At 39.1% G+C, this 16871-nt stretch overlaps 1 protein-coding gene across 9 annotated transcripts in view; it reads left to right on the top strand.

The window, feature by feature from the left end:
* The window catches only part of Dock7 (dedicator of cytokinesis 7), a 186940-nt gene that overhangs the window by 160470 nt on the left and 9599 nt on the right, over nucleotides 1-16871 (top strand). For 5 of the 9 annotated variants that reach the window (XM_036180182.1, XM_036180185.1, XM_036180186.1 and 2 more), the window contains 8 exons: nucleotides 1471-1614; nucleotides 3028-3159; nucleotides 4640-4654; nucleotides 12380-12505; nucleotides 13634-13723; nucleotides 13845-14081; nucleotides 14439-14582; nucleotides 16186-16292. In XM_036180182.1, coding sequence (XP_036036075.1) covers nucleotides 1471-1614; nucleotides 3028-3159; nucleotides 4640-4654; nucleotides 12380-12505; nucleotides 13634-13723; nucleotides 13845-14081; nucleotides 14439-14582; nucleotides 16186-16292 — 995 coding nt within the window. Of the gene's footprint in view, nucleotides 1-1470; nucleotides 1615-3027; nucleotides 3160-4639; nucleotides 4655-12370; nucleotides 12506-13633; nucleotides 13724-13844; nucleotides 14082-14438; nucleotides 14583-16185; nucleotides 16293-16871 lie in introns of those variants that run through there. The other 4 variants (XM_036180187.1, XM_036180183.1, XM_036180181.1 and 1 more) reach the window with 2 other exon arrangements.

Raw genomic sequence — 16871 nt, 5'->3', positions numbered from 1 at the left:
AGAGTAAGGCCAGTGCCTAGCAAGGTGAATGAAAAGTGCATCGTGTTGTTCCTTTGTTCCATGTCTGTTCTGAGAACTTAATCCGAGTCTCTCAGTACCAGGCATGTATTCCACCCTGGGCTGCATCTCCAGCCTATCAAAGAGGACTTGGTTTTTATTTATTTATTTTTTCCAGAAATAGTTTCTCTATGTATCCCTGACTGTCCTGGAACTCACTCTGTAGACCAGGCTGGCCTCAAACTCAGAGATCCACCTGCCTCCACCCCCTGAGTGCTGAGATTGAAGGTGTGCACCCCTGCCCATGGACTTGGTTTTTGTTGTTGTTTTGTTTTGTTATTTATGTATTTGCATTGGTGTTTGACTGTATATGTGTCTGTGTAAGGGTGTTGAATGACCCCGGAACTAGATTACCGACAGTGTGAGCTCCCATGTGGGTGCTGGGAACTAAACCCAGGTCCTCTGGAAGACAAGTCGGTGTTCTTAATCACTGAGCTATCCCTCTGGCCCCGAGGTCTTGGTCTTGGTTAATTGTTGGAATGAGGGCTTCAGTCCTGGGTCCTCTGGAAAAACAGCCTGTGGTGGTGTTGTGTTCCCAAAATACTGTGCACTCTAATGAACTTATCTGGGGTCAGAGACAGGACAGCTACAATAGTAAACATAGAGGTTAGGCAGTGGTAGCACACGCCTTTAATCCTAGCATTCCAGAGGCAGAGATCCTCTGGATCTCTGTGAGTTCAAGGTCACACTGGAAACAGCCAGGCATGGTGACTCACACCTTTAATCCCAGGAAGGATGGCTGGAAGCAGAAAGATATATAAGGCATGAGGACCAGGAACTAGCCTGGTTAAACTTTCAGGCTTTTTGAGCAGCACAGTTCAGCTGAGATCCATTTTGTATATAAGGACTCAGAGGCTTCCAGTCTGAGGAAACAGGATCAGCTGAGCAATTGGCGAGTTGAGGAAGTTGTAGCTTGTTCTGCTTCTCTGATCTTTCAGCATTCACCCCAATATCTGGCTTCGGGTTTGTTTTTATTAATAAGACCTGTTAAGATTCCTGCTACAACAGCCCATGCTCTTAACTGCTGAGCCATATTAATTTTCTTTCCACAAATTAAAAAAAAAAAAAAAAGATGTGTGCGTGCGCGTGCGCTTGTGTTGACTCATGATGTGCAATGACATACCTGTAGAGATCAGAAGACAGCTTTTCCCACATTGTTATTGGGAAGTTATCTAGCAGCAGTTGTAATTTGATTATTATCTTAATACAGATTATGGTTGTAGAGACTTCTCTTTCCCATGATGGAGGTGTGCATAGGGGCTGAGCATGGGCTCTGCTACTTAAGCCCTACCCAGCTTCTGTTCCTTAACCTTAGTTAATAGTTAAATCTAGCTGTCAGTTACTTCCTCATGTACATTTTTCATGCTAGGGAAGTAATTCATTGCCAAAACCTTTTCCATATTTTTCCCCTAGAATATTTCATCTAATGTGTTAGAAGAGTCTGCTGTTTCAGATGATGTGGTATCTCCAGATGAAGAAGGCATTTGCTCTGGAAAGTACTTTACAGAGTCAGGCCTCGTGGGGTTACTGGAACAAGCAGCTGCATCCTTCTCTATGGTAGGTGACTTTGTTTGTCCTGTCCCTGCAGTTTCCTGATTCCTGATGACATGGATGTCAGTGTTCTCTGCCTTGCGACCTTGCCCTTCCTTTGAGAGCATTTGCCCCAGATGCCCGTAGGAATGGTTCTTCCAGATCTGTCACTGCGGCTCCTTGTATGCTAATGATCTGTGGCTTGCCCCAGTGTTTCCATTTGCTTGTTTATGAACCAGGTTAATCTGGGTCAATCTGCAGCAGTTATTTTCTAAAACCTTTAAATTAAAAAAAAAGAAGAAGAAAATAAAACTTCTCTGGGCTTTTTAAGTTCTGATAGAGTAACATGACTTTACAGCATTTCTGCTAGATGATTGGAGATTTTCCTCCAGATGTTGAGCTGTGCTTGTGGAGTGGTCCTTCCTGGGTAGGTTTTGGAGGACTGGCTCTTGTCTATCAGAGCATCCTGCATCCCTTGCCTACCTTCTCTGCTTGTCGAACACCAGTCTTTGTTCCCTTCCATCTGTGTGTGAAGCATTGAAGCCATCAAGGGGAGCTCAGCAGGACATTTGTGGAAGGAACATAGCCTAACCTCTTTGGGCTTCTTTCTTTGATCGAGTCCCTGCTTCCTTTGATTTTACTGCTTAGTGTTCAGTGTCCCAGCACCAAATTATATATTAATTCTCTTTTATTGAATTTAGATTTTAACTTAATTAAAATAATTCCCAGAGTATTTGACTTAAGCTAAATTTATTTCCCTATTGAAGCTACATTGTTGCTTCATGATCCTCCTGATCTATCCTGTGAGCTTGTCAAGACTCACATTCCTATAGGAAGCCCATTTGCTGATCTGGGGAGCCCTGGAAGCTGCTCTTTCCTCTGTGGTGGTCCTCTGCTGTGAGAAAGAGTGCAGCAACCATGCAAGTGCTCAGATCCTCTCGTGCCTCACGCTGAGTTAAGACTTGTCCATGAATTTCTAGAAAGGAGCTTCCCATGCCAGGTTACAATTTCGGAAAAGCAAATGATTCAGGTTTTCCCAGAGGCCACAGATTATCTCATTGTAAGAGAATTGAGGATCTGTGACCAGTATAATAATTGAATTTCTTGCAGTTCTCATGAGTTTATATGCACATATACACGTTTGCCTTAGTGGAGTCATTATAGGCTAATAAACAGTACCAGGATGCCCAGTTCAAATTACACATCAACATAAATACTCAAATGTATAGAGCATAAACTCATACCCTCTTGAGTCCTTCCAGAGGAAATGATACATTAGATAAAATTGGTTTTTTTAAGCTTTAATATGATTAAAAGTTAGACCTATTGAAAAAGCTCCAGTGGTGTTATCTTAATAAAAAATACAGTAAATTTACAAATTGTAATGGTCTTTTCATTGATCTAAAAGAAAGCAAAATCTCACAGATATTATTTCTGTAGGCTGGCATGTACGAAGCAGTTAATGAGGTTTACAAAGTACTCATTCCTATTCATGAAGCTAACCGAGATGCAAAGAAGCTCTCCACAATCCATGGTAAACTTCAAGAAGCATTCAGCAAAATTGTTCATCAGGTAACAGTCCCCACTTCTAGCTTATTAGTAGGGGGGGCTAGAAACCTTAACATTGCCTTGTGCTCGTGTCTAAGGGGATCCCATGAAATGACCATTCTACTTGGACTAAAAGAAGGTTCATAGCTAAACCCAGACTCATTAACAAGAAAATGAGTGAATTTACCTAAAGTACTTCCCAAAAGACTTTTTTCCTAAACTTTTGAATTACTACTATTTGGCAAAGTTTTGAGATCTTATTTTATTTTCTGTATTACATTGTAGAGTATAACTATGGATCTGATACTTAAGTTAATATGTGTTCTTTTGTTGCCAAGCAGTTTTTATATATGAATTAACTTTTATGTTGAGTGGTGTGAACTTTTAATGAAATCCTGTTATTTGTACTGCTGTGTCTGTATTTGTTTCTCCTACATTTTGAAAATAGTGAATGAAAAAAGTTCTTGCGGAATTTATACAGTGATTTCAGTACTTTACTTCACTGTGTAGTCCACATTAGCACCAAAATTAAAATCAAATTGAACGTTCTTAGAATGTGCAATAGCATTCAGTGGTTGGTGCCTTCTGACTGAATCCTTGGCTCCACTGAAGTCTTCTGTAGAGCCTGCTGCTCATGCAGTGTTCTAGTCCCTTCCAACTCACGCCCTCTATAGGGCGCTGGAGAAGTGACTAGCCACTCCAGCATACAGTATTAGAACTGCTGCGCTGTCTACCAACTTGACTACAATGGCCACCCTGTTACAGATGAATAGATAGACCCTGAAAGTCAACTAGACTGCTCCTGCTAGGCCGCACTCTATTGTAATCTTCGAAAATAATGAAGTTGCAAAAGAAGATTAGTTAGGTCTCATGGTGGTAACAGGTATTTTTAAATAATCAATTATGCCCATGCTGTGAGGAAGTTCATCTGCCTTGAGAGCTCTGTGATGTAAATTATATGTGTCCAGTCTGGAACATGTAGAGCTATTAGTGGTTTTCTAGAAGGTTCCATCCATTTGATTGAGTTCCTGGTATCTGGCCAAATTGCCTGTTGAACCTGGACATTTCAGTGGAATGAAGCTGGGTGGGGGTTAGAGATCTGAGTTAGATGAGAGACAGAAGAGGCCATAGATTAGCGGGGGTTAGAGATCTGAGTTAGATGAGAGACAGAAGAGGCCATAGATTGGGGGGGTTAGAGATCTGAGTTAGATGAGAGACAGAAGAGGCCATAGATTTGGGGGGGGGCTCTTTCCCCGAAATGTGTCCTTCCACTTTGCTTTCACTTTGAAAACTTAGCTTTGTAAAGGTGTGAAATTTTAGATACTGAGTTTTGAAGAAATATGTTATAAAATTTCTGTCAGTCTTAAATGAAAGAATATGTGCTGTGTAAACTATTTTGTTATCCTCTGTGGTATGGTACCATATAACTGAACTTCCTTTGGCCTTTTTGTTCTTTTGAACAGTATTTTTATGACTTGCCCTTTTTTTACTTTTTATTACACAGAGTACTGGCTGGGAGGTAGGTAATGTTTTAGTTAGTTAAAGACACTAATAGATGGATTGGACCAGATTTCTTATGCCCATGCTTTGCCCACATGTGCTAGCTGTGGGCATTCTGTTGCTGTCTGCTTATCAACTGAATTCATTAACCAAAGAAATTTTGTTAAACTACTGTAAGTTATTTTAAGAACTTTTTGATTTAGAGGTTCTAGGCAGTGCATGGAAACCCGTTACACTAATGAGATTCTTTGGTAAATGAGCTACTGTGTGATCACTTTAGTTTGTTTTTATCCTTTGATGCATTTCTCTCATCAACACTTACACACAGACTTCTTTCTTAACCATATTGTTTCTCTCATTTACAGAGGTCGATTTATATGTTATTGCTCAGAGGTATAAATAGAAAACATTGTATTTTTGTTTGATGCCATCAGTTAGGGCACATACTGTTTTCTGTGTCTTTGCAGCAGAGAAAAGTCATTTGTGTGTTAAACTGGGCATCCTGTCAGTAAGGATGGAGGCCAACTCTGGTGATAACTAAAATGTGAGCAGAAAATAGGCATGTTAGAATTGAAGAAATGATGTTTCATTTGATCATGAATCACTTTGCCCTGTATATAGTACAGATGCACATACATACACACACAGAGAGAGAGAGAGAGAGAGAGAGAGAGAGAGAGGAAGAAAGAAAGAAAGAAAGAAAGGAAAGAAAGAAAGAAAGAAAGAAAGAAAGAAAGAAAGAAAGAAAGAAAGAAAGAAAGAAAGAAAGAAAGAAAGAAAAAGAAAAATTCATTTTTGGTCACTTAAATTTAGTTGGGGGAGCAAGATAAAGAAATTAAGAAAACTTAACATTTAATTTGACCTCATTCTGATAGTGTTTATTACTGTATAATGAAGACTACATGTGCTTGCTTTTATGTAGTAGTTAAATTTGGAAAAGTTAAATATAAATTAAATCTTATCTGAAATTGCCATGAGGAATTGATTATAATAATTTTCTATCTGTAAAGAAGAGATTTCTATAAATTGTGCCCTAATAGTGAAGAAAGTCTTTGTGGGCTATGTGTGTTGTTAAGATTTGGGGCTTTGCCTCTCACCTTGTCATTAGACTTACATTGGCTGAATAGGCTAGGCTTTGCTATTTGGTTCCTTGCAATCCTTGTTTGGGGACCCAATAGAAGACCGTAGAGGCAGATGTTACTACTGGATGTCATTCCATTTCTGAAAAAGCACCTACCCTCTGCTTGTCTTTATATGAGCCAGCACTTGTACATCTACCTTCATTCTCCAGATTAAATGTGCATGCCTTATTTATGCTTACAGTATGATCTCTTGTTTCTGTGGCTTCATCTAGACGTATGCAGAGTCCTGCCACGGCTGTTTTCGAGGGATGAAATTCCTCATGGATATTCTAACATGAAATAGAATTAGCTGAAAACTAGACATACAATTAAGAATATATTGAAACCTCTGAGCAGTTTTTTACAAGTCTGCTTGATGCTAAATCGACCCCTGGACGAATTGCTTTCTCCAGTTGTGACATTAATCCCATTCTCCATCGTGTCACTGCATGGTAAAAGTCGCACAGACCTGTCCCTCGTTTGCACCCTCGTCACTGCTCTGCTGGACCTTCAGCTTCAGCATCTGAATTTGTCGCACGTGTGTTTTTGCTATCCCTTGTTACACTTAAGTGGATGCTTGCGTTTTAAAAATGTGTTTGCTGCCATATGCTGCTTAAATGTTTTGAAATTCCCCTAATTAAAATGCTTTCTGTTTTCTCTCTCTTGCCCCTGGTTGCTGACCTACTCCCTACTTTTACTATTGTCTATTGTGGTAAGTTCCTATCTTGTGAATATTTTCCTTTTGACTCTGACAGCTTCAATGATTTCATTTTTTTTCTCAAACTGTTTCTTAGCTAATTTCTTAGTATTCTCATAGAACTCTCATTGGATTAATACCTAGTAAGGACAATTTTTATTTGTAGAAGGTTTCTTGACTCTGCAATGTTCCTCAATTTACATTTTATTCTTGATTCAGTAGAAATTATTTGACTTGGCAAAGCTTTCTGGAGAGGAGAAAGAGCCCTCAACTATGATATTTAGCAGTCTACTAAAGTATTTACATGTCAGTGATCTGTTGTGAAACTCTGCCACTGGTGACTACTCTGCCACATTTTGCTCCTTAATATCTGTCTGCTGTTTGCTTTTATTTTAATTTTTCCCAAAGTCCATATGTTCTTCTTGAACATTTCCTAAATGAATCATTTCCTCTGGTATACTTAAATTATTTTTTAAATGTTTCATTTTTGTGTGAATATGGGATGGCTGTTTCACATTTTGTATGCATCCATTCTTTTTCAAAAGATACATTTGTTCATTTGCCAGATATCAATCTGTATGAAGAAATTCACCACTGGAGGCTGACATTTTCCAAAAACAACTCTTCAAATATAGATAACATAGTTACATGACATGTTCTCTATTTAAAAAAATATATATATTACAACCTATTCCTTTAAAGACATTACCATACCTTACTCCATGTAGCCTGTAGAATCCACCTGCTAGAGAAAATCAAGTTAGCTTTACAAAGAAAACCCCTGATGGATTACCAAGGAGAGAGATCCACTAGTCTTTGACATAAAAGCATCTAAAATGGTTGCCTGAACTTGTTACTGAATTAGGTGAACATAAATGCGAGTTTTATACTTTGGTTGTTGTGTCCTCAGAAACACTGGCTACACTTTTGGCTCCTACACTAATGCTGAGTTAAATATTGTAATTCATCCAAGTAAATAAGATGAATGCAGAACTAGAATAGCTGATTAAAATGAGGGGAAGAATGAACACTGAAGGAGATTTTGTTGTTTTTGTTTTGTTTTAGGATGGAGCATAAAGATGCTTTTAGGTAGTTGAGTGGAGAATATGTGATATTTTACAAGAGGAGAGGAAATATAGATATAAAGCACTCGTGGGTCTTCACCTCAGGACCCATGAGCTGTGCTGGCTGAGGGGGCAGTGAGTGGGAAGAGCGACAGCTAAGAGGAAGTGCTCTGTGGAGTTGGTGCCTCCCTGGTAGTAGAAGTTAAGTGGATCTAGTGAGACCATGCTGTATGACTTTGTTTTGCTTCTCTGCTGGCTTGGGTCAGCAAACTGTAGGTGATACTAGATATGACATCTTTTGGGGAGATGGAGAGATGTAATGATCAGAATTGAACCTCTGATAAGAATATATAGCTATATATAGCTAGGCTATATCTGAGAAGAGTATGTCTGTTAAACTACCACTTGATCTTGACATTGGATTGTACAAGGAAGATCTGCAAAATGCAAAAAGAGTTACAGTAGAGGATGGCATTGTAACATGAAGGAAAATAAAACAAAGAGAGAAGGGGAGGTAATTCTGTAGTGAATTACTCAGCAGATACGTTTATAATCCCAGGACTCAGGAGGCTGAGGCAGGAAGACCAGGGGTTCAAGACCAGTCTTGGCTACATAGAGAGTTCTCAGATACCCTGGATGGACTACAAGAAACCCTGTTTTAAAGCCAGAACAAAACAAAAAATAAGTTAAAACCAATTGAATTATTCAAAGAAATTGACAAGAGTTCTTAAGAAAAACCCCGAGAAGGGGCGACATTGACGGTGGTTTTCATGTCCTCGTGTTTGTGCTTGTGTGTGGACTATGGAGAAGAACCCGGATTGGGACTCCACATAAAAATACCGGAGTGATCTTCTAGCTCCATCACTTACCACAGTGCGATCATAGGCAAGGGGTTTTGTTGTTGTTTTGGTTTGGTTTGGGTTTTTTTACTTGTTTTGTCTATAAGATGAGAAAAATATTGGTACTAATCACAGAATTCTACTAAATATTAATGTAATGCATGTAGGCTGGGCATACTGTTTGTTGTGTGCCTGTAACTTCAGCACTCTGGTGGCTGAAGCAGGAGGACTGAGAGTTCAAGGCCAGGATAGGCTACAAAATCTAAAAATAAAATAAAATAAAAGGGAAGTTAGTATGATACATATAAAGTGTTTACAACACAGTAAATACTCAAAAGCTGTTGAGATCACTTTTTACTGTTACTTTGTTTACATCACTGATATTAATTAACATAACTGTCACTTGAAATCTGTTGGTTTTGTTGTTGTTGCCATAGTGAATGAATTCTAGACAAATGCTGGACTGCTGAGCTATCACCCAGCTCCTGTTGAAATCTTAATATATGAGTTGGGTTAATAGCCCAGGTACAATGTCACAGGCTTATAATCCCAGCTATTCCAGAGAAGCAGGCAAGAGGATTGCATGTTTGAAGCTAGCCTGGAAACTTCAGCAAGCCCTTGTCTCATGATAGAAAACAGAAAGGAAAAAAGGGTTGAGATATCATTTCATTGATAGAGTACTTGCCTAAAGTGTGAAAGGCCCTGGGATCAATTCCTATATGTCCCTCCTCGGCCCTCTTAAAAAAAATCAGGTTAATAAAATGTTCCATGTATTATGTTCCCAAATGGAAATGATGGCTAGAAGAATCTGATAAATGGGCTTTAAGAAGAATAGACTAGCAGAAGGGAAAGGAGATGGCCACTGTGTAAGGCATTACTGTGCCTGAGTGGAAACCAGCTAGCATAGTGGAAACAGCTGAATGAAGGCAAGTGGAGCCTCAGAACTGGTGTCTGTGGAAGTAGACCACTAGCCCGGCAGGTTTCTTCCTTCATAAAGAAAACAAAGCCAGAACAGATGGAAAATAGATTTGACATGGGAGGTATTTTCTTTGCTGGTTCAAAGTTTCATTGCCCACAGAGTTAAGAAAGCCATAAGTAAAACTGCTTAGAGCCGGGCGGTGGTGGCACAGGCCTTTAATCCCAGCACTCCAGAGGCAGAGGCAGGTGGATCTTTGTGAGTTCGAGGCCAGCCTGGTCTATAGAGTGAGATCCAGGAAAAGTGCAAAGCTACACAGAGAAACCCTGTCCCGGGAGGGGGACTGCTCAGGAAGAATATGCCATGTATAGTATGGGAGTGATATGAACTTCAGAATTAATTCTGAACAGTAAAGGAAGTAATGTTAAATTATAGGAAAATAATTGAAAACAAAAGCAGGTATCAATACTGAAAAGAAAATTAAGTTGAACATCTTACTGGAGGTGAAGCTAAGTGATTATGCTTTGATAAACCGGATACAGTCCAACAGCTCAGTTATAGGGAGTTCTAAATTATAATGTGGTTGCTCAGATTATTGGCCTTTCCCTTTATCTAACCTCACTCTCTACACCACACACACTCACATGTACACACGAGCGTGCACGCACGCGCACACACACACACACACACATACACACACACACACACATACACACACACACACACACACACACACACACACACACACACACACGTGCGTGCACATGCACACAGTCCAGGAATTCCTTGTTATTTCTCTGATGTGGTTTTCTTCTGTTCTTCAGTTGATTTCCTCCACTCCACCCACACTGTTCTCCATCCCCTTGCTCAAATACACCAGATAGGCTCTTGCCTCAGAGCCTTGGCACCAGCTTTTCCTCTAGCTGGAATCTGTTTTCCCCAAAGAAATCTGTATGACTAGCTGTGCACCTCTTTCCTCAGCTATCACCAGCTTGATGAGACGTCCCTCTCCTGTGTCTTTGGCGAATTTCTGTCCTAATGCCCGGCACACCTTAGGCATCCTGTACTCCAGTGGATGGTTGGATGGTTTCCTTCACATACATTCTGTTTTTCTCCTCTGTCTACCGGAATGTCTTTTTTACTCTGTTCACTTGGTCACTTTTTTTAAAGCCTGTGGATGAAAGCGCCTTAACTGTGATTTGGCTCCAACAAGATTAATCTTTGATTCTTGATACTGCTCATTATAATTTATACTGATTTATATTGTAATTATTTGATTTCATATTTTATTTTTTTGAGGAGAAAACCTTATTTTTTATTGTTTGTGAAGATGAATAATAGGTAAATAATAATATTAATATGAAAACTATGTTAAAAGAGGTGTTAAATTAAGTCGGATCCAAAGTCCAGACAGTGAGGCAGGGAACTCACGGTCCCTTCACCGTCAGGTCACATCACAGTAGTATGTCTGTTTGGGATGACACACACTATGGAGTGTCACCAGAAAGACCAATAAAATGGAAGCAAGATAGTAAGTATACAAAGATTGAGAATTAGAAAATTTAGCTAAGGGAAGCAAGATGTAATTACTGTCTTTAAATAATACTAAAGATGTAGAATAACATTTTAAACTGGAAACCTCTTGAGCTCTACAGCTAGAATAAAATATTCTAGGATTTTTAGTTTGAAGAAGTGAGAATTATTCATGTATGAGACATGGCTTGAAAATTAATCAATGATTTGTAAATAGTTATCTTAGATATTTTGTTTATGCAATGCCTTTTTGCCTTGATTTTGTCAAAGTATATTACTGGCCTTCTGGGGTTCTAATACAAATTTTCATGAAATTTATTTAATTTATCCAGAGAGTTCATTTACTATGAGAATAAATTAATATTTATGTTAAATCTCAAATGAAGTAATTGAAATGTTTTTGTTAGAAATTTCATTTCTTTAGCTCCAAAGTGACTTTTCTTATTATAGCCAATACTATGGGGCTATTGTAATTTTTCTTGCTTCAGTAATATAAGACTGGTAAATTAGGATCAAAGTTTCTCATTTTGCTTAATTATTTATAACATGTTGTTCATTTTTTTTAAATGTATATGCCATCCAGTCTTTCCTATATAGTAAAAATAAATATAAAACCATTTAGACTTAAAGAGAATTCAGAGGTACATAATACTTTATGTGGTTTATATATCGAAGTCACTGTAAAAACCTTTCTGAAACAGCTTTAGGACTGCATTCTCAAAAAATTGCATGGAAATGTCCGGATGTTATCTTTATTGATAGAATTGGTTCCCTGAGAGTTAGTGTGCCTTTCTGTCCTTGTGCCTGCTGGCAGTGTGTGGTTAATGCTAGGTCCTGTCACAGCACTTGTGTGTTTCTGTGGTGTCATACAGGGCACCACTGAAGAGACCAGTAAAATGGAAGCAGGGTAGTACTTCTTCTTATACAAAGGTCAGCAATTGGGACTTCAGTGAGAGTGCTTTGGTGGTCTTTAAATAGCAGCTCATCTCAAAATTTATTATTGCCTTGCACTCAGCTTTTTCCTTTCCATTCCATTTTTATTCTTCCACACCCAGTTATTTTTATCAGCAGAATGATACTAATTATTGTTTTGCATTTCCACTCCTGAAGGATCTTGACCCTTTACTGATTTTGTACTCTACGCCAAATGCTGTCCTTGACTCCTATGATCTCTTTTTAATATACTCAAAGAGACTATGAGGAGAGTATTGATTTGAAAGTATATTAGTGCTGTGTTTAAATTAACTTGGCTTACTTTTATATTAAGACTGGTTCAATAAGGAAAATAAGTTAATATAGCCCAACTATATGGACTTAAAAACAAAGACTATTTTGTTTCATTTGGTTAAACAAAACCCAACCAAACAAAAGCCTAGTTTGCATAATCATTGTTAGAAATAATGAAGAGAAATAATTTTCTTTGTTTTTATCCTCATTTGAAAAATAAACATAATTTTGAGTTAACTTTTTGCAGTGTTTTGGAAATTTTACAATATAGCAATCTAAGCATAATGTAAAAATGCAAAAAGTCTTCATATTAAATTTTCTCATTCTCCTAAACCTAGGATGGTAAGCGGATGTTTGGCACCTATTTCCGTGTTGGTTTCTATGGAACCAGGTTCGGGGATTTGGATGAACAGGAGTTTGTGTACAAGGAGCCTGCAATAACCAAACTCGCAGAGATTTCTCACAGATTGGAGGTGAATGCTGTGCTGGTTCACAAATGTCCTCTTATGTTCCTAAAATGAATAGACTTTCACAGCCAGTTTTTATTATTAAATAAGCCAGATAAATGTCCTCTGTGGTATATAGGAATGTTTGAGAGCTATAACAACACCCTTTCAAAGCCTGCAATTCTTTTATGACAAGAGTAAATATTATTAGCTGTACTTTTGAGGCTTTATTTTCACCCTTTACTAAGCTCCATTATCCTTCGGAAATACTCCAATTCGTCTACTCTTGCGAAAGAGACGAGACATTAAGTAGCAGCGTGTACTGAGACTGGAAGCAGAGGCCCAGGAAGAGCTGACTTGAGTGTTGTCTCTGCTGTCTCACTGTCCAGTGAGGTGCCTTCAGAGATTAGCCGCTGCAGTCCCACCTGGAAACACCTGGTAGAATCCCTGCTTGAGCCCCACGCTTCTCCTGGATGTACTGATTGTGTTAACGTATCTTTCCTTTCCAGTTGCTCTCCTGAACCTTCTTTACTGCTGCAAGTGTGGCTCGGGTCTCTAGTGTGTTAGTGCCACCTAGGAGATCGCTTCAAATGTAGAATCCCCAGACTCTACATTTGACAGGCTCCCCAAGAGACTTGTGTGCACAGAACAGCTCAGGAAGCAGGACTCTAGGCTTGTTTTTAGTCTCAGCTGGTATTAATCCTTACAGCTCGCGTTACTGGGCTTGGGTTTCATGAACTGGCTCAAAGTCTGACTTTTTACTTTTTATGAATTAGGTAAGTCTTGAGAAATACTGAGACTGCATTTCCCAGACTTTGTCATATAAAGCCCTTGTAGAAGGTGTGGGGATAACGCATGGAGATCCTCCTGAGTGGCTGGATTTAAAGGCCACCTCCTTTGATGGCCTAGGTTTTCCTTCTGAAGAGCCATGACCATTGCCTCAAGCTGCGGTTCTCTTGAGGACCCCTTGTAAAAACTGAGTTTTTATTGGAGAAAGTTGTATCTATTTTTGGCAGTTATTTAATTGTATGGATAGAAATGACAGAACAAAACTTGCCAAGTCCCCCAGTCTTGCTGAGAAAACTCCCTCCAGGCCTACTCAGGTTTCCTAGTCCTAGAAAATTCATGTAAAAGATTGCCTTTTCTTCATTACAGGGGTTTTATGGAGAAAGATTTGGAGAGGATGTGGTTGAAGTAATCAAGGACTCTAATCCTGTAGACAAGTGTAAACTAGATCCTAACAAGGTAGGTTGATTACACTGTAATGATGTGTAGTTGCGTCTTTGAAGAACTCCACGTTGTTTTGCTTGACAGATACTAGGTGACAGATTCCTGTCCGTGAATAAGGACCTTTTCCCTTTTCCAGGCCTACATTCAGATTACCTATGTGGAGCCATTCTTCGACACCTATGAGATGAAGGACAGAATCACGTACTTTGACAAGAATTATAATCTCCGCCGTTTCATGTACTGTACACCCTTCACTTTAGATGGCCGTGCCCATGGGGAACTTCATGAACAGTTCAAACGGAAGACCATTCTGACAACGTCACACGCCTTTCCTTACATTAAGACGAGGGTCAATGTCACTCACAAAGAAGAGGTAAGTCCACAACTTAGGAAAGAGAATTCATGAAGCAAGTATATTCATGCTGTGAATTGACATATGGTTTTAGTAGAAAATACATCCCACCCACTTCGCATACTAGGATTTTTGCCATTGTTACACATTCCTTTTTGGCTGTCTTCTGAGTTCCTAATTCAGCATCAGTTTATGGGTTGTTAATTTGTTTGTGTGTTTTATAATTTATTGTTTTTTGTTTTTATTAACTTAGGGATTGAGGTTTAGAATTTTGTTATATGAAAGCTTATGGCTTCCCATTTCTCCTGACTTTATTATTTAAAGCTCGTTAGGTAATTTCAGTCAGTACCCTAACCTGATTGCTACTGCTTTCCTTAGATAATCTTAACACCGATTGAAGTTGCTATCGAAGACATGCAGAAGAAGACACAGGAATTGGCATTTGCAACACATCAGGACCCAGCAGACCCCAAAATGCTTCAAATGGTCCTCCAGGGCTCTGTAGGCACAACTGTGAACCAGGTTGGTACTTTTTGCTGAATGTGTGCAATTTAACTTACAAACTGGACTTGGAGTAATATTATGATGTTTACAGAATGACAGAATCATGCAGATCAAGTGGATTAATCACAAGGTACTGAAGTATAAATGGAGGTAAATTGAGAAATGGGAGTTTAATAGCATCTCTGTCATGATTTTCTTACCTCCCTTTTCCACTGCCTGTGCTTATGTTTATTATACTGTAGGGATTTGGTCACTTAAAATAGTCTTTGCTAGACAGTTGTGGTGGCACACACCTTTAATCCCACACTGGAGAGACGGAGGCAGGCAGATCTCTGGGAGTCACAGCCAGCCTGGTCTCCAGAGCAAGTTCCAGGCCAGGCTACATCATGAGACCCTGTCTGATAAAACAAAATAATTTCTTCCCTGAAAAAAGTACACATGATTCAAAAAATACTCATTCCAGAGCTGTGTTGAATACATGTGAACCTCTGTTCTCTTAAGATTCTTGGTAGTGTTCCTTGTCCAGGTCTTCTTCACAATGACTTCTATAGAATAAATAGTGTGGAGCCATTTTGGAAAATATAATTACATTTGCATATAAGATACCACTATTGTTTGTCATGCATGTTGGAAGCCATTGTGATATCCCTATAGTTGGTTGGCTTAGATAGTCTTGCTCATGATTTTAGGCATGGCCCCAGTCTTAAAGAATACCCCCAGTTAAGAACATCAAGAAGGGGTTGGGGATTTAGCTCAGTGGTAGCGTGCTTGCCTAGCAAGCACAAGGCCCTGGGTTTGGTCCTCAGCTCTGGCAAAAAAAAAAAAAGGGACATCAAGAAAAGCTTTAGTCAGGTTTTGCGTATGTCTTAACTACTTTTGGATTAAAGAGCAGTGCTGAGAAATGCTCTAGTATAGAACTGAAATAAGACCTTTGTGCCCCTAAACATATAAATGATGTTTGCTTTTTCCCTTCAAATGATTTAGAAGACAAAAAAGATCATCTTGTTTAATTTACTGCATCAGGAATAACCTTTGCAATGCTGAAGAAAGTTGTTTTTGTAAAAATCAACTGTAATAACCAGTGGATTGGAAGGTACATTGAAATTTGTGCATCCAGAATAATTAAAAACAAAAATACAAGGCAAAGTACATTGATGAAGTCAGTAGTCCATCCTGAAAGGCTTACTTATTTCTTTGAAGGATAAACCAATAAGAAATGAATCTAGGGCTGGTGAGATGGCTCAGTGGTTAAGAGCACTTGCTGCTTTTCTAGAGGTCCCAAGTTCAATTCCCAGTACCCACATGGTAGCTCACAGCTGTCTCTTTTTCCAGAGCATCCAGTGCCTTCTGGTCTCAGTGGGTCCTACATATACATAATACATATGCATACATGCAGGCAAAATACCCATGCACATAAAATAGTAAAATTTAAAAAAAGAAAGAAACTAATCTGATTGTAGGAGGAAAGAATGCAGCTGGGACTTTAGGAAAGGCTGAAGCCGTCTCAGTCCCTGAGGAGTCATAACAGACATGCTAAATTCAGCCCCGTCAGTTGGCCCTACGGGTAAACTCTGTGACTCTAAAGAATAAAAACACTTCATTGTTCCCTTTTATTTTCCAGGGACCTCTGGAGGTTGCCCAAGTCTTCCTATCTGAAATACCTGGTGATCCAAAGCTTTTCAGACATCACAACAAACTGCGCCTTTGCTTCAAGGATTTTACCAAAAGGTAACTGAGGCTTCTTGCATAAAGAACTTAAAATTAAGAGTGGCCAATGCCCTCATTTAAGATAAGAGCCACAGGTAACTGTTGAAAAGAGAAGACAGGAATTGGTTCATCCTGAAAAGCGATCTGCATGTTTTTACTGTTCTTTACTAGCATATACCTGCACCCTACACCCAACTCTTTTAACTTGAAAGCTGCTGTTTATGCCCAAAAGGTTAGTATTATACTTCAGTAGGTAGCACCAGCTGCCCTCTCTCAAGGAACTGGAAGCAAAAGATGTTGACATCCTAGCTGTATCAGTGTATGTATGTCCTCATCCAGGTCACTTAGTCTTTTAGTCTTCAGTTTCCTAACACATGAAAGATAATCTTCCTCTCATAGAGAGGTTTATAAACTGGGTTCAGTAACACATGGGTGTTAGTTATTTATTTTGGCTCTCTTATCCTGTGAGGAACACGTTCTGAACACAACAAATCCACAGAAGAGCTGTTTATTAATATAGGATAGAGGTGACAGGCCTGTGTGAAGCACACACGTGAGTGAGGAGAGAAGAGAAGAGAGGAAGAGGAGAGGAGAGGAGAA

Source organism: Onychomys torridus, chromosome 2 (genome assembly GCF_903995425.1).
Source record: "Onychomys torridus chromosome 2, mOncTor1.1, whole genome shotgun sequence".
NCBI classification, from domain to species: domain Eukaryota; kingdom Metazoa; phylum Chordata; class Mammalia; order Rodentia; family Cricetidae; genus Onychomys; species Onychomys torridus.
The sequence above is the reverse complement of the archived record's forward strand: the minus strand, read 5'-3'. Positions and strand labels throughout refer to the sequence as shown.